General features: G+C 34.4%; 1 protein-coding gene across 3 annotated transcripts in view; it reads left to right on the top strand.

Annotated features, from left to right (window-relative positions):
* TRPM7 (transient receptor potential cation channel subfamily M member 7) overlaps positions 1 to 22777 on the top strand; it is a 124865-nt gene that overhangs the window by 82460 nt on the left and 19628 nt on the right. For all 3 annotated transcript variants that reach the window (XM_037054623.1, XM_037054621.1, XM_037054620.1), the window contains 8 exons: positions 2881 to 3055; positions 7448 to 7574; positions 8615 to 8799; positions 9499 to 9631; positions 10163 to 10878; positions 13323 to 13384; positions 14391 to 14450; positions 20607 to 20703. In XM_037054623.1, the coding sequence (XP_036910518.1) occupies positions 2881 to 3055; positions 7448 to 7574; positions 8615 to 8799; positions 9499 to 9631; positions 10163 to 10878; positions 13323 to 13384; positions 14391 to 14450; positions 20607 to 20703 (1555 nt within the window). The remainder of the gene's footprint in view (positions 1 to 2880; positions 3056 to 7447; positions 7575 to 8614; positions 8800 to 9498; positions 9632 to 10162; positions 10879 to 13322; positions 13385 to 14390; positions 14451 to 20606; positions 20704 to 22777) is intronic.

The following is a 22777-nucleotide window of genomic DNA, read 5'->3' as shown; positions in this document are numbered from 1 at the left end:
GATGAATTTTATAATAGTAGATTCCCAGAATAACAACATTCTTTTATCATTGTGTATATATTGTATGCTCTGCATTATATTGAGTTGGCCAAAAACTTTGTTTAGTTTTTTTCCATGAAATAAAAGACACATTTTTTCATTATCACCAATAACTTTATTGATTTGGATATCTTGATTATGTTAGCTATCTCCTGCTATTGGCTTCTAGTGGGGAAAGACCAGGGGTGCTGCTAAACATTTTCCAATGTATAAGGCAGCCCCACAACAAAGAATTTTTTGGCCAGATTCCCAATAGAAACATCACAAACCACTTTTGACATGTTTGATCAGTCACAGCAACTTCTCCAGAGACTGCACAAATCTTTTTTTGCATTTCAGTTGCATTTTTACCTTTCTTGGAGTATGGTAAAGCATAATACATTGAAAATGTTGCATAAACCAATTTTGATAAGTTTTTTTTAAATGCATGCTGATATGATAGCTGACACAATTAAGTCTAACAAAGTTGTTTCAAATGAGATTGAAGACAATTAAGAATCATCATATAGCTCTTAAGTTCTAAGAGCCATCATATAGAAAACACTAAATGAATTTTTTGGCCAACCCAATACTAAGCTGAGAGTGAAAAGATGAATAAGATATGGTCCAGATGCCTATGGAACTCCCAATCTAGTATAATATACAAGCCAACCATGTGAAGATAGATAACTACAGAAAGATATGGTTAACTGTAGTATGAAGACCATACAGCTAGTAGCTAATCCTGTCATGAAGGCTTCCACAAAGAATATGGTATTTGAAAAGAGTTTGGAAAACAGGTAGGAACTTATCCAGAGTAGGAAAAATTTTAAGAGAGAAGACAGCTTTGAAAAACTTGAAGATAAAAGAGATTAAAATGGAAAAATCTTCCTCACAGTTGACATCTTCAGTAGAGCTCATACTAATGAAAATTATATGGTAAACACTAAACTTTTCCAACTCCAACAAGAAATTCTCAATTTAGATGTGAGGAAATAGATTTTTCAGTTTTTTATTAATTAAATTTAGATCAAGTGTTTATAAGGAAGTTTTTCAGATAGGCTTTATGCGAAGTTAGGCAATGCAGAAATCTATGAAAGATCAACCATAGACCTTGAATAATTTTAGGATATTTTAGTACAGATTTTGGGTTTATTTTGAATTTTGACTTGGGCTTTAAAAAAACATTATAGATGAATGTTTGGATTCCAAAATATATCACATGCCATGAATAATGTTTTATGGATTTCCTTTTAAAATCTTTTATCCCAATATTTTGTTCATTGAGGACATGGATTCTCTCAGTTATCTTCAGATGCTCTAAGAAGGCATTATGACTATTTTAAAAACAAGAAAATGGAATGTTGGGGAGTATTAGGACTCTTTGATTGCAAGTCACAGAGAGTCTAAGAAAAGGAATTTGTTGACAGGTCTAACAGAATTTTAAAGATAAAGGATCAAGTCTAAATTACATATAAATAAATATTTTATAATTATTACATCCAGTCTAGACGTACTGTCCTCTTTACCTTTCACATTCCTGGCTTCCATTTCTACTCTCACTATGTATTCATTTTACAAATATATGAGAAAATAATAATTTTTAGGTTGACTTATATTATTGCAATAATTGTTGGTTCACAGATCCTAGTATAGATTTATTGTAAATGTAGTCTCTTGATTTGTATGGGCTTCCTCCAGTAGATTATTATTTATGGATGAATATTACACATTGTAAAATGAGACAACATTCACTTTTTTAGATCTAAATGCTGAGCACTGTGCACCTATATAAGTAGATAGAAATTAAAGTTTTATTGTGGCACTTCACTTAAATCCTGAGTAGTGATGCCAAAATTCACATAATGATTTAACAATAAAAATCAATTTTTAGTGATTTATTTGGTTATACAGTTCGTTTTGTCTCTTTCAGTTTTTTTTTTTTTTTGAAAGGAAAAGAATTGCAAACTACCTGGCGTGCAAATGGAATTGTTAACCAGATATTGGTATTGCTTATTGTTTCCAGCACCCACACCAACAATTCAGTTTGTTCTTTTGCTCCTAGGAGTTGTTTTTTTTTTTTTAATTTATATCAGTTTTACATTCTAATTGTTTAAATTTTTTTAAACTATTGTTTTTTTTTTTTTAGAGAGAGAGAAAGGGGAAAGGAGGGAAAAAGAGAGGGAAACACTGATCAATTTGTCCCCAAGAGATCCCCATTCAACTGGGGACCTGGCCCACAAACAGGCATGCGCCCTGACTTAGAATTGAACTGGTGACTCTTGGGTTCACGGGCCAGTGCTCAATCTACTGAGCCATACCAGCCAGGACATGCTCCTAAGAGGTTTTCATAGCCCAGGACAAGGCACCATAATAGGGTTCAGTATATGTGAGAAGAATGCCTTTTTTTTTTGTTTTGTTTTGTTTTGTTTTGTTTTTGATGAAGTGGGCAAAGGATAATTAGCAAAGGAGGTAGAAAAGAGAGTCTGTACCCAATGTATAGGAACAGAGCAGTTTTAGGAAAGAATGCTTATGAAAATAGGTTCCTTGAATCAGTTTGTCTGCCTGCACTTCTTTAAAATCTTCATGGACTCCAGATAGACTCCAATTAGAATAAAAAATATGATACAGTTCATTATATAAAAGATGTCCATGACTTGCCTGGCTTCACAGATCAATTTTTACATAATTTTCTTGTTTAAGGTTTATTATATAGTGATGTTTCTGAATGCCAATATTACGAATAAAAAGAAACTCAAATATTATATTTACCTATTCGAACATTAGAAACTATTTTTAAAGATTAATATTGTTGTTTTGTTTAAGTTTCCATGTATTTTAACAGTGTATATTTTTCAACAGGTGGCCAATATGTTCTACATTGTAGTGATTATGGCTCTTGTATTACTTAGTTTTGGTGTTCCCAGAAAAGCAATACTTTACCCTCATGAGGAACCATCTTGGACTCTTGCTAAAGATATAGTTTTTCATCCATACTGGATGATCTTTGGTGAAGTTTATGCATATGAAATTGATGGTAAGGATTTATGTTTACAAATTTATCTTTTGGTTATGTTATATTTTAAAATCAGAACTGCATTACGGTAATATTACATATTTTCATAAATCAGACTATTACTAGTCTAACCCCTCCCAAAATATATTAGTTAATACCAAAAGAAACATAACAAATAGCACAACTGTAATGGCATAATCAATAAAATATATTTTAAAAAGAAACATAACAAAAATTAATTTTAAAAAGTATTTTAGAATTTTTTGAGTTACAAATTGTAGAAACAAGGCCGAAAATGGCTCACACAATAAGGACATTATTAGCTCACGTAACAATGTTTAGAGGTAGAGCGGTCTTGAAGATTTCCACAGCTAAGGATGTCTTGTCTTTTCCCATTGCTCTGTAATTGCAATGTCTGATTCATACAGGGAAACCTGTTTCCCTCATAATTAGGAAACTCTGTAAATAGTAACAGGAAGAGACACTGTTTTCTATTGTACTCTTTTTTCTTCAAGTATATTTTATTCATTATGCTATTTCAGTTGTACCATTTTTTTCTTCCCTTTATTCCCCTCTGCTGTACATCCCCCTTCCAACCAGCATCCCACCCCCTTAGTTTATGTCCATGGGTTGTAAATATAAGTTCTTTGGCTTTTGCATTTCCCATACTATTCTCAACCTCCCTGTCTATTTTCTACCCACCATTTATGCTTATTATTCCCTGTACCTTCTCCCCCATTCATCCCCCCACCCCCTCTCTGCTGATAACCCTCCATGTGATCTCCATTTCTCTGATTTTGTTCCTGTTCTATTGTTTGCTTACTTTGGTTTTGTTTTTGTGGGGTTTTTTTTTTTTTTGGTTGTTGATAGTTGAGTTTCTTGTCATTTTACTGTTCATAGTTTTGATCATCTTCTTTTCCTTAGATAAGTCCCTTTAACATTTCATAAGAGCTTGGTGATTAATAAACTCCTTTAACTTAACCTTATCTGGGAAGCACTTTATCTGCCCTTTCATTCTAAACAATAGGTTTGCTGGATAGAGTAATCTTGGATGTAGGTCCTTGCCTTTCATGGAATACTTTTTTCCAACCGCTTCTTGCCTGCAAGGTCTCTTTTGGGAAATCAGCCGATTATCTTATGGGAACTTCTTTGTAGGTAACTGCCTCCTTCTCTCTTGCTGCTTTTAATATTTTCTCCTGTTTAATCTTGGATAATGTAATTATGAGATACCTTGGTGTGTGCTTCCTTGGGTCCAACTTCTTTGGGACTCTCTGAGTTTCTGGGGCTTTTGGAAGTCTATTTGCTTTGTCAGATTGGGGAAGTTCTCCTTCATTATTTTTTCAGATAAGTTTTTCATTTCTTGCCCTTCCTTTTCTCCTTCTGGCAACCCTATGATTCGGATGTTGGGACATTTAAAGTTGTCCCAGAAGTTCCTAAGGCTCTCCTGATGTTTTTGAATTCTTCTTTCTTCATTCCATTCTGGTTGAATGTTCCCAGAATGTTTCTTCCTTTTGCTCCAAATCATTGATTTGAGTTCTGGTTTCCTTCCCTTCACTGTTGGTTCCATGTATATTTTCCTTTATTCACTTTGCATAAATTTCAACTTTTTCCTCTATTTTGCAACCACACTTAGCCGTTTCTGTGAGCATCCTGATTATCAGTGTTTTAAACTATGCATCTGATAGGTTGGCTATCTCTTCATTGCTTAGTTGTTTTTCTGGAGTTTCATCTGTTCTTTCATTTGGGCCACATTTCTTTGTCTCAGAGTATCTATTAACGTAGTAAGGGGTGAAGCCTTGGGTAATTCCCTAGGGTAGGGTAACGTGCTTCATTGGGTTGTGATACTGTATGTGGGGGAGTGGTCAGAGAGGGACCAGTGCTGCTTGCCCTGCTCTCAGCCGGCTGTCAGTCACTTCCCCCACTACCCACAAGCAAATTGTGTCCTAGTGCTGGTTCCCAGGTGGGTGGGTTTGTGTACATTCTAGGACCCTGTGGGTCTCTCCAACCAACTTTCCTGTGAAGCTTGGAATTTCTCCTTCCACCTCAACCTCCACTGGTTTTGCAGCCAGAGCTTTTGAGGCTTTCTTTTCCCATCCGGGAACCCTGGGTTTTACAGTCCGTCGTGCTCCCCAGTTGTGCCAGTTTATCTGCATGCAAATGTGGGACCACCTGGTTCACCAGCCATCACCTCACCCACCCAGTCCTTCAGCTGCTTCCTTGCCTAGAGTCCTTTCCTCCCCTGCTCCCCATCTCCACCCCTCCTACTGGTCTGAATGAATGTTTCTTTAACTCCTTGGTTTTCAGACTTCCATACAGTTCAACTTTGTCATTTCTGGTTGGTTTTTGTTTTAAATTGGTTGTTGTCCTTTTGTTTGTGCAGGGCAAAGTGTATCTACCTACGGCTCCATCTTGGCTAGAAGTCTCTCCATTGTACACTTATGCTGGGGGATCGGGGTGGGGGGTCCGGGAATTCCTTTTCCAGAAACTCCTGTTGAACATGTTCTTTCATTTCATTCACTCAAATTGCCTTCAATTTCAGTTGCTCTGAATTAGGGCAAGTGTAATGGTATTGTATTGATTGGTTTAGGCCAATCATGGTGGATTGGATAAACTCTTGAATTACAAAAATCAACTGTGAATACATTCTCTGCATAAGGTAATAGATTTTTTGTTTGTTTTAATTAGACTAGATGACTTGTGAACCTAGGTGATATAGCCAATTTTCAGGGATGTTCTTCAGCTGACCTTCACATCTGGGTTGTAGAATCTATTTTGTTAGCTCTCTCTTCACCTCTCTTTCTCTCTCCCATCTTACTTCACTCCTTTCTCACGCTATACCTGTGTGCCTGTGTTGTTCTCTACTCATCTGTTTTATGGTTGATTAGGTCAGGGGATGGCCAGAGAGTGGTCATCAGTTGTTATCCTATGTTATTAAAACAAGGTGAGGTTTTATGAGCCTGGCTATATTTTGTGTTTAATGGCTTCCTGTTCAGTCCTTTCTAGGTTTTCCGTGCTGTTTCTCTCATTTGTGGAATCTAATAAATAAACTAAAGAGGAAAATGAAGATAGACTCAGAGATGGAGAGCAGGATGACAGCTGTCGGGGGGTTAGGGTGCAGAGGGATTAAGCAAAAATGAAAAAGGACTCATGGACATGGACAACAGTGGTGATTGCTGGGGTGATGGGTGTAAGGGGATTAAATCATAATGGAAAAAATACAGTAAAGACTTAAAAAAATGAAAACAGTAATAAAAAGGGATACAAAACTTGTCACATTTGTGATTATTTAATTCTAATTCTTGCCTGCTTAAATTGATTTTAGCCCTGGCTGGGTGGCTCAGTTGGTTGGAATGTTGTCCCATACACCAAAAGGTTGCAGATTTGATTCCTCTTCAGGGCACATACCTAGGTTTGGGGTTCAGTCCTGGGTCTGGATGACTACCAGAGGCAACAGATTGATGTTAATATTTCACTTTGAAGTTTCTCTCCCTCTCCGCCCCTCCCTCCCTCCCTCCCTCTAAAATCAGTAAACATATCCTTGGGTGAGGGTTTTTAAAAAATTGATTTTACCTTTTCCTTGTAACTTTGTACTGGGTATTAAAGTTCTTGCTCTTCTTATATTCAGCTGTATTCTGACTTCAGAAACATTTCTAGTGGGGATAATGAAAGCAAGGACTTCAGATCTAATCACTGTATTTTTGACAGGCATTTGAACCACTCCTTAAACCCTCTTTTGTGACATAATAAGATAAACTCTACTGAGTTTCTAAACTTTACAGTCTTTATGTTTGTAAATTCACTGTGAGTTTACCATACTCTTTTGTTCAGTTATTTTTCTTTTGGAAATGCTACAGTGTGGCTCTGTCTGGGGATATTATTCTCCTCAGTGCTCCTCAAGCTAAACCCTACCTTGAAGATTCGACATAACTCAAAAATATATTTCCTTGCCCTGGCTGGTGTCGCTCAGTGGGTTGAGCCCTGACCTGCAAACCAAAAGGTCTCTGGTTTGATCCCAGTCAGGGCACATGCCTGGTTTGTAGGCCAGGGACCCCTCCTTTGGGGGCATGTGAATGGCAGCTCACAGATTGTATCTCTCCCACATTGGTGTTTCTCTCCCTCTCTTTTTTGTTCCCTTCCCCTCTCTCTCGAAATAAATAAATAAAATCCCTTGAAATATATATATATATATATGTATTTCCTTGCCTGGAATAGAGTGGTACCCACATTCCTCACAAATTTCTTTTGTGTTGGAATACTTCTAAGTTGGTGTTCCTGCGGGTCCCTGCCCAGAACTTTTGCTAGAATCTTTGAAACAGATTTATACATAATCAAAACTTTCTTTATACAACAAACATAAATACTCATTAGAAGCAGTTACTGGTGAATTACTGTATTTTCTTTTTCTTTCTTAAGTGTGTGCAAATGATTCCGTTGTCCCTGCAATCTGTGGTCCTGGGACGTGGTTGACTCCATTTCTTCAAGCAGTCTACCTCTTTGTACAGTATATCATTATGGTCAATCTTCTTATTGCATTTTTCAAGTAAGAATTTTATTCAGTTGCTTGTTGTAATGAGATCATTTAGTACACATGTCTACTCAGTTAAAAGGAGATAAACTGAATTTTTATTCTAAAAATTTAATCAAGACTGAAACTACTAAAATTATCTTTGAAATTTACAAATAAGGCATGATTTTTCAAATTAAATGAGTTCTAAATTTGAGACTTCATTATATTTTAACATGTAGTTCTTTTATAAATTTGAATGTTTGGGATTTTTACTAAGTTGCAAATGATGTGCATTCACTACAAACAGAATGGCAAATAAAAAATTCATCAATAATCTCGTTCTTAATATTTTGATGTACATCTTTCTATAATTTTTATGAATATATATGAGCCCTTTTTTCAAAAATAATAATTTTGGTACTTTTTAAAATATCCCACTTTAATAAATATGTATCTCATTTATTTTTAATGGCTACCTGGTATTGCATGGTATAGGCTATTATTTTTTAAGCCAATAGATTATATTGCTCAGTCCGATTATTTATGTTTTGTTTACAAAACCATATTGTGATTAATTTTTTATCGGTTCTTAAGTATTTCTTTAGAATGTTTTTCTTTAGAATGTTTTTCTAAAACTGTTTTTCTAAGAGTAGAACTGTTTGGTATAATTATTTTTAGGATTTTTAAAATTTGAGTTAAAATTGGCCCATGTCTCCAAATCTTTGTCAACACTAGGTGTGTTATCTTTTTAACGGTTGTTACTTTGATAGTAAATAAAAGGATCTTATTTTATTTGCACCTACTTTGTTGCTACTAAGAATGAATATTTTCTTATGTTTTATCATACATAATTTTAAATCTTAAAAATAATGTTTTCTGCCCATGTTTCTGGGAGTTTGTAACCAAGACCCTCAACATATACTTGTTATATGTATTTTTTCCAATTTTTCATCTGTGTTTTAGTCTTATTTATGGTAGGGTGTTCTTCTGAATTCTTGTTTAGAAGAGAATCGCATGTAAAACTTTAAAATGTGATTAACTGTTTGTTTTATTTTCATTCTTTGTTATCCAAGCAATGTGTATTTACAAGTAAAGGCAATTTCTAATATTGTATGGAAGTACCAACGTTATCATTTTATTATGGCTTATCATGAGAAACCAGTTCTGCCTCCACCACTTATCATTCTTAGCCACATAGCTTCTCTGTTTTGCTATGTATGTAAAAGAAGAAAAAAAGATAAGACTTCAGATGGACCAAGTAAGTAAAAGACATTAAAGCCAATATTTTGGGAGTTTTTGTTTGTTTTTTAGGCCAGTGTTTTTATTTTATCACTTATTCGTATTACACTGAAGGCAAAGTATTGATTTTATTTAGATTTAATTGGTTAATGTTATCGTAAAAGATTCTGTTGAATTTGCCTAAAAATAAAAGAATTTTAGGCATAATACACTAGCTATAAAATTGAATTTTTTGAGCATGGCATCTCAATTTGTTTTTGTAAAAATGGTAATACACTGTAACACTTTTTGTTCTTTAAACCATTTTTGCTGCTTTGGGAACAGTAATACTTCTAGTACATTCTGTATACTGCACAAGACTAATCACCATATCAAACTGCTTAAAATTTCGTAATCCCTTTCTGTTCTACCTATTCAGTTTTTAAATTCCTCTACCTCAGTATGTGAGGGAGAGGTCTGAGAAGGATAGTTGGGCAAGAGTGTTTTATGGGGAAAGAAGATTAGGACAAAAGTATCTGAAACTAGTCTGCTAAGATCACACTGTGATTAAGGAAAAGATTAGAAATACTTGTTAGTGCTTTAGAAATACAGCAATAAAAAGAGAAAAAAATGCAGATGATGCTTATAATAGTCTTATGAACCCTGAGTAATTCCTGACTCAGGACGTAAACTTTGATAACTTGATAGCCTTCGTTGATTTTTTCTTTTCCCTCTTTAGAACTTTTTTTAACAGAAGAAGATCAAAAGAAACTTCATGATTTTGAAGAGCAGTGTGTTGAGATGTATTTTAATGAAAAAGATGACAAATTCAACTCTGGTAGTGAAGAGAGAATTCGTGTCACTTTTGAAAGGTTCAAAAGTTCTTTTATTATACTTGCTTATGTCAAGAGTGGATCCTTATAATTGTGTCCCTTACATTGTTCAATTTATGTTTGTCAAACAAGTAAGTTTAGTAACAGGTTCACATTTTGTATTTGGGGACAGTTCAGTTCAGATATTTCATGTATGTCATTAAGTCAATCCTTTGTTTTTGATACTTATTAACAAAGGATAGAGAAAATATGTTTTACTAGTCAAGAAAAGTAAGACTGTCATTATTTTAAATGATTTGTTTTTATTGGCTTTGCTGCCTTCTGGAAGCATATGGTGTTTGTGTAGATACAATAATGATAGTGGAGATTTTTATTATGATAGGATTAGCACAGGAGCCATCTGAAATATAGAGTGTGCCTTTTAAAAATAAGTAACCATACCTTATTTTATATCTTACTGTTTGTGTGCAAAATTTTTTCTTGTTACCATATTAATTTACTGAAATTACAAAAAGAATTTGTAAAACATTAATTTTCAGCATTTGTAAAAAGCCTGTTTTTCCCCTACAGAGTAGAGCAGATGTGCATTCAGATGAAAGAAGTTGGAGATCGCGTCAACTATATAAAAAGATCATTACAGTCATTAGATTCTCAAATTGGTCATTTGCAAGATCTTTCAGCCCTGACTGTGGATACATTAAAAACACTTACTGCCCAGAAAGCTTCAGAAGCTAGTAAAGTTCACAATGAAATCACACGAGAATTGAGCATTTCCAAACATTTGGCTCAAAACCTTATTGATGATGGTCCTATAAGACCTTCTGTATGGAAAAAACACAGTGTTGTAAATACACTTAGTTCCTCTCTTCCTCAGAGTGGTCTTGAAAGTAATAATCCTTTTCTTTGTAATACATTTATGAAAGATGAAAAAGATCCCCAATGTAACATATTTAATCAGGATTCACCTACAGTACCCCAGAGAAAAGAATTTAATTTTCCAGAGGCTGGTTCCTCTTGTGGTGCCTTATTCCCAAGTGCTGTTTCTCCTCCAGAACTGCGACAGAGACTACATGGGGTAGAAACCTTAAAAATGTTTAGTAAAAATCAAAAATTAGGCAGTTCACCTAACAACATACCACATCTATCATCCCCACCAACCAAACTTTTTGTTAGTACACCATCCCAGCCAAGTTGCAAAAGCCACTTGGAATCTGCAACCAAAGATCAAGAAAATATTTGCCCTAAAGCTGCAGAAGGAGATAATATAGAATTTGGAGCATTTGTGGGTAAGTGTGACAGAGTGATATTTGTATATCCAGATTATTTACTTTTTAATTATAGTTATTACCTTAGAAATAGCTAGTTAATAAAACTCTGCACTTTTGTGACAAGTGGACAGTAGATCTAAGAATGTTTCAAAGGAGCCATAAATGGGAGAAATAGGTTGAATTTATACCTGTGATGCAGTGTCCTGTGATAACAGTTGTTTGGAAAACTTATTTGAACTCTATCTTTAAAATTTGGGGATCTTCTGTGGTACTTGACTGACTTTTGTTGAAAGAAACTGAGTGATTCTTAAGTGTTAGTTACTTGAGGAATAAGAGAAGGGTACAGGAGAGTCTGCAAATGACTAGAAAAGAAAATTGTCTTATAAATAGGATGGTCGTATAATTTTTTATCTAAACCTGTTAAGAGTGAGTGGGTGCAATACTAATAATTACAGTAGGGCAGCAGTGAAAGTCAAAACCCTCCTGAGAAAATTAGTGTTTGTGGCTGACCTGTTTATATACCCAGAGAGAAGAACATTTCAAAAAGGAATGATTCATTCTTTTTTTTATTTAATTTTTTAAATTTTGAAATACATTCAAGCCGACAATAAGGTTTTAAAAATGGTACATAAGGTAGTGAAGTATTCTTTTTTAAAAATTGAATTTATTGGAGTAACATTGGTTAATGAAATTATACAGGTTTCAGGTGTCCATTTGATGATTTATCTTCTATATACTGTATTGTGTATTCACCATTGCAAGTCTGTGTCCATGACCATATATATACCCCCCCCTCCCCACCGTATCCTGTTCTACTTCCCTCCACCAGGAATGATTCATTCTCTAATTAAGATAGCTCAAGTAGCCCTAGCTGGCGTAGCTCAGTGGATTGAGCGCGGGCCTGCGAACCAGACAATCGAGGTTCGATTCCCAGTCAGGGCACATGCCTGGGTTGCAGGCCGGTTCCTTGCAGGCTAACTACCAGCAGGGGATGCACAAAAGGCAACCATACATTGATGTTTCTCTCCCTCTCTCCTTCCCCTCTAAAGATAAGTAAATAAATTTAAAAAATCTAAAAAAAAAAAAAGATAGCTCAAGTAAAATAGGCATTGAAAATATAATTATTTTGGCAATGGTAACATATTAATGACCTTGGTGGAAACTGTCCCAGTGGAGGAATTGGTAGAGGGAGAAACCAGGTTATAGTGAAATAAAGTGTGAATAGGAGGAAGAAGTGTAAAGAGGATTACTAGTGGGTCAGGGGAGCTTGGCAGTGAAGAAGAGGAAGAAATAACTAATATTGTGGTATGTACATTTAATGTTTTTTACTTGTTTTATTTTTAGTGAGGATGGAGACTTAAGCATGTTTAAATGTTGACAGTGAAGAAGGCATACTTTGTAGTTGATTAGGTCCGTAATGTTTAGGAGAATATAGTCTTCTAACAGTCTTCTTTTTAGGTTATTAAAGTATCTAACAAACGAGTTCTTAGAAAACAACTTGCGTTGTTGCCATAACCAGAATGTTTCAAAGTACAAATAAGGCCCTCTGTCCCTTGAGGTTTGAGTTTTTCCATTAGGTGGCTTCATAAATTTGTCTTTAACATTGGCTTGAGCTAGAAATTTACCAAGTCATGAGACATGTATAGAAATTGTTCAGCCCTGGCTAGTGTAGCTCAGTGGATTGAGCACGGGCCTGTGGACCAGAGTATCACATTTGATTCCCAGTAAAGGCACATGCCTGGGTTGCAGGCCAGTTCCCAGAAGGGGACGCATGAGAGGCAACCACACATTGATGTTTCTCTCCCTCTCTCCTTCCCTTCCCCTCTAAAGATAAATAAATAAAATCTTTTTTTAAAATGGCAGTTCCATTTAAAAAAAATTTGTTCAGAGAATACGTTATGTCCAAGGCCAACTCGTTACATTACCTAGGTGCTAAGCATGCTGATCACTACTGCTAGGCTACATGGAGTTCACAGTGGATATATAGAAACAATTTTCCGTCATCAGTTCTATCCCAGTTTTTTTTTAAAGAACACATTATAGTCTGTTAATACTATATTGCCACTGTGATGGAGGTAGATGTCTATATGTATGATATGTATATATTTATATATAATTATGTAAAATGTAATATTTTTACATTTTACTTTTAGTAGTAAAAATGATCAAAAACTAGTAAAACTATTTGTTCCCTTTTTTCCTTTTATATTTCAAGCAGTGTGCTTCTAATCACATGTTGAATTTTTTTGTAGGCAGCCTTTGGCTTTTGCTGTTACTGTAAACTCTACTACTCATTTTCTCCAGTTTCTTGACAGATACCATCAGTATTTATCAAAAGAGCTATAGGAAACTGCAAAGCCATCAAAACTACTTAAAAACAACAGAGATCACTTATTAACACAGAGTTTTTAGCCAGTAAGAAAAAACAAAAATTTTTGTCATCTTTTTTTTTTCTCTTCAAGGGCACAGAGACAGCATGGATTTACAGAGACTTAAAGAAACATCAAACAAGAAAGAAATATCTGTAAGTAAATCCTTATAACAGCACAATTCAGTTTTATTTTGCTGTGTTGAGGTTTAGTTCAAAATATAATTAAGCTTTTTTTTTTAAAGCTAAAGTTCTAACATAGACCACCATCAACATGATGATCCCAGATATTTGAAGCTAAATACAATTTGAAAAAAAGAAGAGACACTTAACTACTAGGCAAAAATGTACAAATAGCTTGCATTTTAAAACTAAAGTTTAAAAAAATCACATATTTTTTAAAAGTGATTCTTCCTGTAACATTTTCTATTGACTTACTGAGTTCAACTCTTTCCCAAACTTTTCTAAAAGTTTATTAGAACATAACCCTGGCCCTCAAGAAACCTATTGTCATATTCAGCAATAAGAAACTAAATATGCCAGTAACTACAGTGTGCTGTGCAAGTACATGTTCAATAAATGTTTCTTGCCTAAGTTTTAAAATATACAGAACTGGTGAAAATGTGTTTCCTGGTGAAAAATTAGTTTTTATTTATTAACTGTTGCTTTCATAAACTACCCATAACTGTTCAGAGCCTTAGAGGTTATCACATAGCTATGGCAAGATAATTAAGAAGACTAGCTTCTCCTTTTCTTAAAGAACTTAAGTTGTGAAAATGATCAAGTGACAAATACAACGAAAGCAATATTTTTCCTGAAACTAGAGCCAAGGAAATGATATCATAATGTAAGAATTGCAATGAATGATTATTCCTCATATGTCCACATTGTGTAATTGCTGCCAGGACATAATTACTTATTATCTTATACATAAAAGATAAACTGAAGTACATTTTGATGATACAAATACTAACATTTGTATTTTTAATATTCTAATAGAAGTATTGTACTAAAATGAATAACATAGTTTAATGTCTATCAACTAGATTGTGTTAACCTGGGATTTCATTGGTGATTATATGCAAATTGAAATGTAATAATTACATGGAGTGCTTTTTCTTTTTATATTTTCCTTTAAGTTTGTATTTCTTATTTTAAATAGGACCAAGACATTGACATAAGAAATACAATTATGGAATATTCAGAGATTCCTAAATATCAGGTAAATTCTCTTTAGTATATGTGGGAGTCAAAGTCAGTTTAAAATATACATATACCTTTAGATGGAGGAAGTAGGTATAAGTCCAGTGTACTTGTCATAAGACTATAATTCACATGGTGTTTTCTAACCATTTTAATTCTGTGGCATGCTTCTATTCTAAAGATCTGAATTTTTCATTATGTTTAATGGTTTAACAAGAGGGAGAGAAATCAGTAAATGGGTTGAATGCATTTAGATAAACTTAACTGACACGTGATGATAAAAAGAAAAAAGAGGGAAGAAGAAAGGAATGAGAAAAAGTAAGAAGTAGAAAGAACAGATAAATCTCTACCAAAGCTGACTGTAATAATTCTTAAAATAATAGATGTAAAATGCTTTTCTTGACCAGATTTTAACTGAAGTGGATTTTTATAAGTAAATGAAGTATTTTATGGACCTTTTATAAGTTTTAGTAGAGCTGTTCATAATGGGAGTTATTTAAGCCTAATAAAATTTCTTACCACATTTTTTCTATATGCAAATATCCTTTTATTAAAAAATCTGTACCCCGTATATAGTTTTGCTCAATTATTCAGTTTATTTTGTGCTAACTTAAGAGAGCCCACTGTCTCTTATTTTAATTCTTCCTTACAATATATTTAGCCATTCAAGTGGATGTACATTATAATTTGGGTAGTATATTTGTTCACTTTTATTAGTGATGGTAATTTTTTTAATCTTTTAATTTTATACTTGAATATTTGAAGTCTTAGAATTTATGAGAGATTTATTGATTGATACCTTTTAGCACTGGTAATGAAACTTACTAACATACATATCAGTCAGTGCCTGAGATGGCCCTTGATCCCAGACCTATGCAATTATAGGATTTTGAAAAGCCATTGGAAAGATATGTAGGCAGTTCTTTAGACAAGAAGGTGTTTTTAGGTAGGAGCAGAATGAACCAATAGTGAGTCAGAGACAGAAGATATATAGAACACGGTAAAAGCAAATGTTAGTTTTACTAATGAATAGGTTCATCATCTGAGGAAGTTATAGGAAATAGAGCTGTAAAATGGTTCAATATGAGGGTAGTTTAGAAGTATGAGTATATTTGCCCTGGCCAGTGTGGCTTAGTTGGTTGGAGCATTGTCCCATAAGCTGAAGGTCACAGGTTCAATTCCCCACCTGAGCACATACCCAGGTTGTAGGTCTGATCACCAGTCTAGGTGTGTATGGAGGGCAACTGATGAATATTTCTCTCTACTTTTCTCTCTCTTCCCTTCCCCAGTGCCCTGCACTTCCTCCCTTCCCTTCTCTAAACATGTCCTCCGGTGAGGATTACAAAAAAAGTATAAAATATTTCTTGCTCAGTGGGATAGCTCTTCATCCAGTCATTCAAGGAATACAAGCCAACACTGGTTCTTCCATCTTATGGCTCTGATACTCACCAAGGTCATGTAATAGAGCACAGAGAAGCATAGGAGGTGTTTATATAGGAGGAGCCAGGCCTAGAAATAGTACACATCATTTGCTCTGAAATTCAGAGGGAGGGAACTTAGTCACAGGAAGTCACATGGTCATATCTACTACAAAGGAGACTTGGGAATGTAGTCTAGCTGTTTGAATAAAATAGGGGAGAATGAATTTGCTGGAACATTTGCAATCTGTGCCACAGGGCCAGATACATAAATGCTTAATCAAGTGAAATATTTTAAAATTTTTCTTAGAGTTAAAGGAAGAAGCCATTGAAGACTTTTGATTATCCTTGTAGGACTGTTGTGTACAGGATGGATGGGAGCAACCATAGACACATGGAGACTTACTAGGAAGTTTTAATCATAATTCAGGAGAGAGTTAATGAGGTCTTAATATAGACATGTAAAAATGGAGAAAAAGAAGCTTCTAAGCCCAAAAGTAGTGACTATTGTAGAACCATGTATAGAAATAGACAAATTGAAGAGAATATGAATTAGAATGGAAGTGATTAGATTCTGTTTAAAATATTTAAATGTGAGAGAACAGCAAGTCAATAAGGAGCCTCTAAACAGTAGTAAAAAAATATGACTAGCCCTGGCTGGTGTAGTGCAGTGGATTGAGCTCGGGCCTGCGAACCAAACAACTGCAGTTCGATTCCCAGTCAGGGCACATGCCTGGATTGGAGGCCAGTTCCCAGCAGGGGATGCACGAGAAACAACCATACATTGTTATTTCTCTCCCTCTCTCCTTCCCTTCCCCTCTAAAGATAAATAGAATCTTTAAATAAAATAAATAAAAAATACAAGACTACAGCTTGCAAGAAAAACAGAGATCAGCGATATACAAGGTCTGTCCAGAAGGTATCTAGCCATGTAATCTGAAAAATAGAGACATTTATTGAAGAAGGTACAAGAAACATTGTACACAGGACAATGATACCTCAGTCCCCTTCAGAGTAGGCACCTTGGGACCTCACACAGTTCTCCAGATTGCCATCAGCAGCCCTATCATATTTTCCTGAATCTCATCGATGGTCTGAAATCTCTTCCCTTTCAAAAGTGATTTCAGTTTTGGGAAAAGCCAGAAGGTGCAGGGCACCAAATCTGGGCTGTAGGGGGCCCTGAGTCACTTGGGTGGTGTGATGTTTCACCAAAATCTCTGCAGGAGTTGTGGTGCATGAGCAGCCGTGTTGTGATGATGAAGCTGCCAATCTCATCAGTCACCAGTAGCCATGGCCTTCTGAATCATCTGAATAGTTTTTGTGGAGGAATATTAAAGCTTAGTGCAAAATTTGATACAGATTTGTTGCTTTGCTTGCTCATTTTGAATGCGAGGGCCACATAGTACACATGCTCACTCAGCAACATCTACTGCCCCCATTGACTAGTACAGTGAATTTGTCACTGTTCACACACATGCATCCTACTCTCTTCGCCTTGGCTAACATATTACATCAGTGCTGTGCAAACCATTCTTGTTATATTGACAATGGCTGGATTTTTTGCAGATATACCTCTCATATTAATATAGCATATCTTCAAAGAAATGGTCAAAGTGAGGAGTAAACCTGAGATTCAGATGTTCCCTCTTCTTAGGAAGTAAGAGGACAAAAAGAGAAAATGAAGTAACACTCATAGAGATGATAATTATTATAATGTTGAAGCAGCTATCACAGAATCGATGCAGGAGAATGTATATGCAGTTGCTGATACTAGAGAAATCTAGAAAAATAAAATTTTAGACCACTGAATTAGGTGGCTTACAACAATGCAATTTCAGTATACTGGAGAATGCAACAAAATAAAAATTGTAGAGATTGTAAGGGAATAGAGGAATTATTATCACTATACTCAGCAGTAACAAGATTGTTCAAGAACTTAAGTTAGTAGCAGAATTATCAAAGGTGCTTAGGAAAAAGGTTTATGAATGTTTTGATATAAGAAAAAGGAACAAATTAAATATTTTAAAAAGTATCTCTTGATTTATCTTTGTTTTTTATAATGAAGGGGAACTGATTGGAATTATTTAAAAAGCAAGAAGACTTAATCAAGTGAAATAAGCATTCAAAGATGGTAACATTAGGCTGGAAAGCATAACTTCTTCTGAGACAGGAGGACTGACACAGGGTTGTCAGGTATTTTGAGTTGGAAAGAAATACTGCTAAATCTCTAACTTAATACTTAAGATCTGTCTGCTTGATTGTGTGTAAATTATGTAAGATTATTTTCTAAAAATTAAAAGGAATAAAATATTCTTGGGAGTTTATTGATACTTTAAAAAATGTATTATAGTTTATTTGAGCTAAACTGATGTGTGCCAGGGAGAAAGATTTCAAATGCTCCCAATTAATACTTTTAAGGCACTCGTTTTTCCAGGCAGGTTGATGGGTGGAGTACATGAGATAGAAAAGATTTAGCGTAAACATCATGTGAAGTTGCTATGGAATCAAGAGAAAATCAAGAATATGATTTTTCAGCTATATGAAAATAGCGTGAATTTTTACTTGCCATATCAGCACTTGGATCTTGGCCTGGAAAACTCTGAGGGCTGGCAGTAGATATGGGAAAAGTGGGGAAGGTTTTGGGAGTGATTCTGACTAGAGAAGTGCACGATGACACTACAGTAGAGGGTTAGAACAGCTAACTAGCTGGGACTCTGAACGTATCAAACCCAGCACATCAATACCTCAAATTCATCATCATCTCCCTGCTCAGCAGGCACATTTCTCCTCCTGTGTTTTCAACCTCTGTGAATAGATAGCATCAACGTTCTCGTTCTCCAGGGCAGCATGCACTCCTTCTCCCTTAATACACACAGCTAAGTTTAACGAGTTATGCTTTTGAAATATTTTTTATTATCTCTGTTCCTTTCAGTTACCCTGACTTAGGCCATCCTTTTCCAATTTTTATTTCATTGAACTTTTAAAGTATCTTTAACAAGGAGTCACAACAATGTCATCCCATAGGTGGTATCATTTGGCTGTTGGTAAACACTTGTTATACATAGGAAATTGTTTAGGGAAAATAGAGATTTCTTAAAGGGAAATGGTATGCATCAGGGTTTCCCCACGGATTTCACCGTTTAACATGAACCTATTAAATGAACTTAAAGCAGAAGTATGATGAAAAATTTTAAGTGAGCCTATAACTTCCTGGTAAAAACAAGAAATTAAGTTTCTGTGAGTGGGCAGAAAAGTTATAGCTGTTTTGAATTAAACAATTTTGAGTAATTTACTTAGAGGAAAATAACTCAAATTATAATATTAGAATATTGAGCTCCAGTTCATGATGATAAGAAACTTTTAGTTCTTCAACATCCGTTGATCTATACCCCTTTGAAAACTAAAGAAAACTACAGGCCCTCTTCACAGAAAAATGCACATACACAAAAGTTTTTCTGTTAAGTTATAAAGTTTTACAGGTGCCTCAAAACCCCCTTACCATTCCCTTATTAGGATTCCTGTCATTGATGGTTCTATGAAGCTACTGGCATTGCATCATAGGCTGTTTATCAAAGAAAATAAATGAAACAAGAAATAGCTAGAACTGGTTCCAAGGAAACAACTAAAATCAGAAAGGAAATCAGAGTTGTCTCATGAATACAGGGAAAAGATCAGCACTCTTTTGCTTGGCTAGATAAATCAGCTATCATGTAAACAGTGTGGAGCATCAAAGGTTAGAAAAGCTTAATTTTCTTGAGATACATGTAAAATTTATTTAATGAAAGTGTTAGTTTTAGTGGTAGTAACATTTTTAAACTCGTTTCTAAGACATGGTAGAGGTTTGGAAGTATTTTACAGTTGCATAACAGCGTGACCTGTTTATAGATGCAGAGAAGACACAACGTGAAGGCATCAGCTCTTCTCCACAGTTAGTGTACTGCAGTTCCTTAGCTCATCTGGGGAAAGGAATAGGTGTAAAGAAGAGAGGGAGAATGAGCTCATTAGATACTAAGATACTGTACAGGTAGAACAGTTGAAAAATTAATATTTAATGAAACATTTTGTGACTCAAAAACAACCCTTCTACAAATAAGAATTTAGTAAGTGCTGGATTGGAAATTGCTGAGAAAAGGATTTTATTGTCAGTAAATACAAACTGGACAAGTGGGTAGAAATTGAAAAAGTCTGTTAATCTTCTCATGTCACTTCATAAACTCCAATGAATTTCACATTTAAATGTAAACATTTAATTCATAAAAATTTAAGAAAATGAAATATTAAATTTATAACACCAGAGCAGTTTTCTGAACATACAAAAATAGACAATATTAAGGGAAGGATGCAAAGAGATTAAAATACTTAAAAACATAAACTATATACACCTTAAAGCAAATTAGAAAAAAAACCTGAAATTTGACAAATAATGATCAGATAGATCTTTGTTATGTATAAAGAGCTCATAGAAATCAGTAAGAATGCTACCAAAATGCCCTAAAAGAAATTGCCCCTCTTTTCCTTTACCCTCCAAATCACTGTTATTACTATGTTGGTGTTAGTGGTAAAACAGGAACAGCAATAGTAAGTAGGGTTTTTTGATGCAGTTTTTTGAGTTTTACATTGAAGAAAATAATTGTAATCTGCAATACACCATTCATTGTCCAAATACAACAAAGCATGTTAAGCTAACTAGATTTACTTAGGACAATGATTTGAAATTCAATTCAGTTGTTTTAAAACTGTGTGTGTGCAATATGCAGGATGATACTCCTTCTGAAAACACTTTGAAACCCCTGAGCTCTCAGGCTGGATTTACTAAGTGCCACAAAACTTCCATTTCTCTTCGTTCAGAGCAAGGTGAGTGTTTTGACTGAGTGAATTATGCTGGCAAAAATACACATTTAAACTTTAAATGTATTTTTTGTATGTCACATACCTGAGCAATGAATGTTTCAGGAGTCAAATAGTGAAGATTCTGGTACATCACTGGTGCTGTAACTTCGAATAAAACACATAATCCTAACATTCTAATGTTTTTTATAAATTGTTTAGTCTTGAAAGATGAAACATAAAGACTTGTTTTTTGCAAGTCTACTGCTTTTAACTTTTTACAAATGAATCTATTGTGTTTTAATCTGTACAGTAATTTAGGCAACCTGTTCTCCTAATTTAACTTTTAAAAATAGCTAGTACATATATGTGGTTCAAATTAAAATACACACACACAAGCACTTTGAAAATCAGTCTACCTCTCATTCCAACACCACATGCAACCAATGCTATTTTTATTTATCCTCTAGAATTTTTTGATAACTCAGTCATATGTGACAATACAGCCTTTTCTACCTCTCATTTCTACAAAAGGTAGCATACCATACATTGTTTTTATGCACCTTTGATTGTTCACCTAAAAAATTAAATTGCCTGGGGTTGTTTCCATGTCATGGTTTTTTATGAGTCAGAGTTATATGTGCACATAAATTTATTGTTATTCAACTTCTCAACTATGTACATACAACCTTTATTAGGCTCCTTAAGAAAAATGGCACTGCCTTGTCCCCGTTACCATCATTGCCCCCTTCCATTCTCCTCTGGTATACAGCAGTGTCAACTTGGGTTTATTCCAGAAGTAGCAATACAAGTTAGTTTAACAATCAAAAATAAATTAATACATGATAATAACAAATTAAAGGAAATCATGTGATTATCTCAGTAACTACGGAAAAGGTGTTTGATGCAAATCAACATCTATTCATGATTAAAATTCTTAGAAAAGTAAAAATAGAATGAAGTTTCCTTAATCTGAGTAAAGGGTCACCTATAAAAGGTTATCACATATAATTCAATTTCATAATGAAATACTGAAAGCCACTAGTGGGGAACAAGACAAGAGCTCTGGCTCTTACTATTTTTATTTAACGTTGTAGCCAGTCCAGTCAGGGAGGAAAAAGAAAATGGTAGAAGGATTAGGAAAGAAAAAATAAAAATTATTCTTTTCAGATAACATGGATATTATTTCTGAAGTTAACATCCTTGTAATTTTGCATCTTATATCAGTTTTAGGAATACTCTTGACTTCTCACTCAAGAGGAAAGGCTTGAAATCCTATCCCAGCTCTCTGTTAATGTATTCTGTCAGTTTCATCATCTTGAAAACATTTTGTCTAGAGTCTTCTAACATATTTTTAATCTGGTCTTTTGCCCTCTACATTTGGAATACAACTTTTGTTCAAAGATTTCCCATCACTTATTTAGAGGTTTTCATTTATTGTATCATAAAGTGGTAAATTCTAGTTAATTTATAACTTAACATCCTGACTTTTAAAAAATAGGCTTATTTCTAAAGTTTGTTTAGGATAAACAAACTACATATGAAAAAAGTAGCATATTAAATCAGTGGAATAGATTAAGTATTCTCTTTTTCCCATTTCTGTGCAATGATGCATGTATACGATTGTTTGTTACAGCAAGAGATTGAAATCAGACCAAATATTCATCCGTAGGTATTTGGTTAAACAAATTATTTTATGTCCATAGTATGAAGTTCAATGTAGCATCAAAATAGAATAGAGAAGACCTTTGCATACAGAAATACAAAGATCTCTAACTTTAAGGTTTAAAAACCAACAAAAAATATCCAAGGTATATAATATATATTAGGCTATCATTTGTGTAAAAAAAGAAAGAAAGAAGGGGGTGGGTTATACAAAATATTCCTGGAAGGATGCACAAGAAATTTGAGCAGAGGGGAAGAGGAAGAGCAAGACTCTTTTCTTCATACTTTTGCTTCTTACTGTCTTTTCACAAAAGTAATTGAATAATTTTGACATCTTGCCAAAAAACCCAGGGAGCTTTTGTAAGTCTTACATTCAGCAGTGTTAGGGAGAGGATAAGTTACCTTATGAAAGTTATACAATGCCCAGAAATAATTT

The sequence above is a fragment of the Sturnira hondurensis genome, unplaced genomic scaffold, assembly GCF_014824575.4.
Source record: "Sturnira hondurensis isolate 20B ecotype Veracruz unplaced genomic scaffold, ASM1482457v3 Scaffold0008196, whole genome shotgun sequence".
Classification (NCBI taxonomy): domain Eukaryota; kingdom Metazoa; phylum Chordata; class Mammalia; order Chiroptera; family Phyllostomidae; genus Sturnira; species Sturnira hondurensis.
The sequence above is the reverse complement of the archived record's forward strand: the minus strand, read 5'-3'. Positions and strand labels throughout refer to the sequence as shown.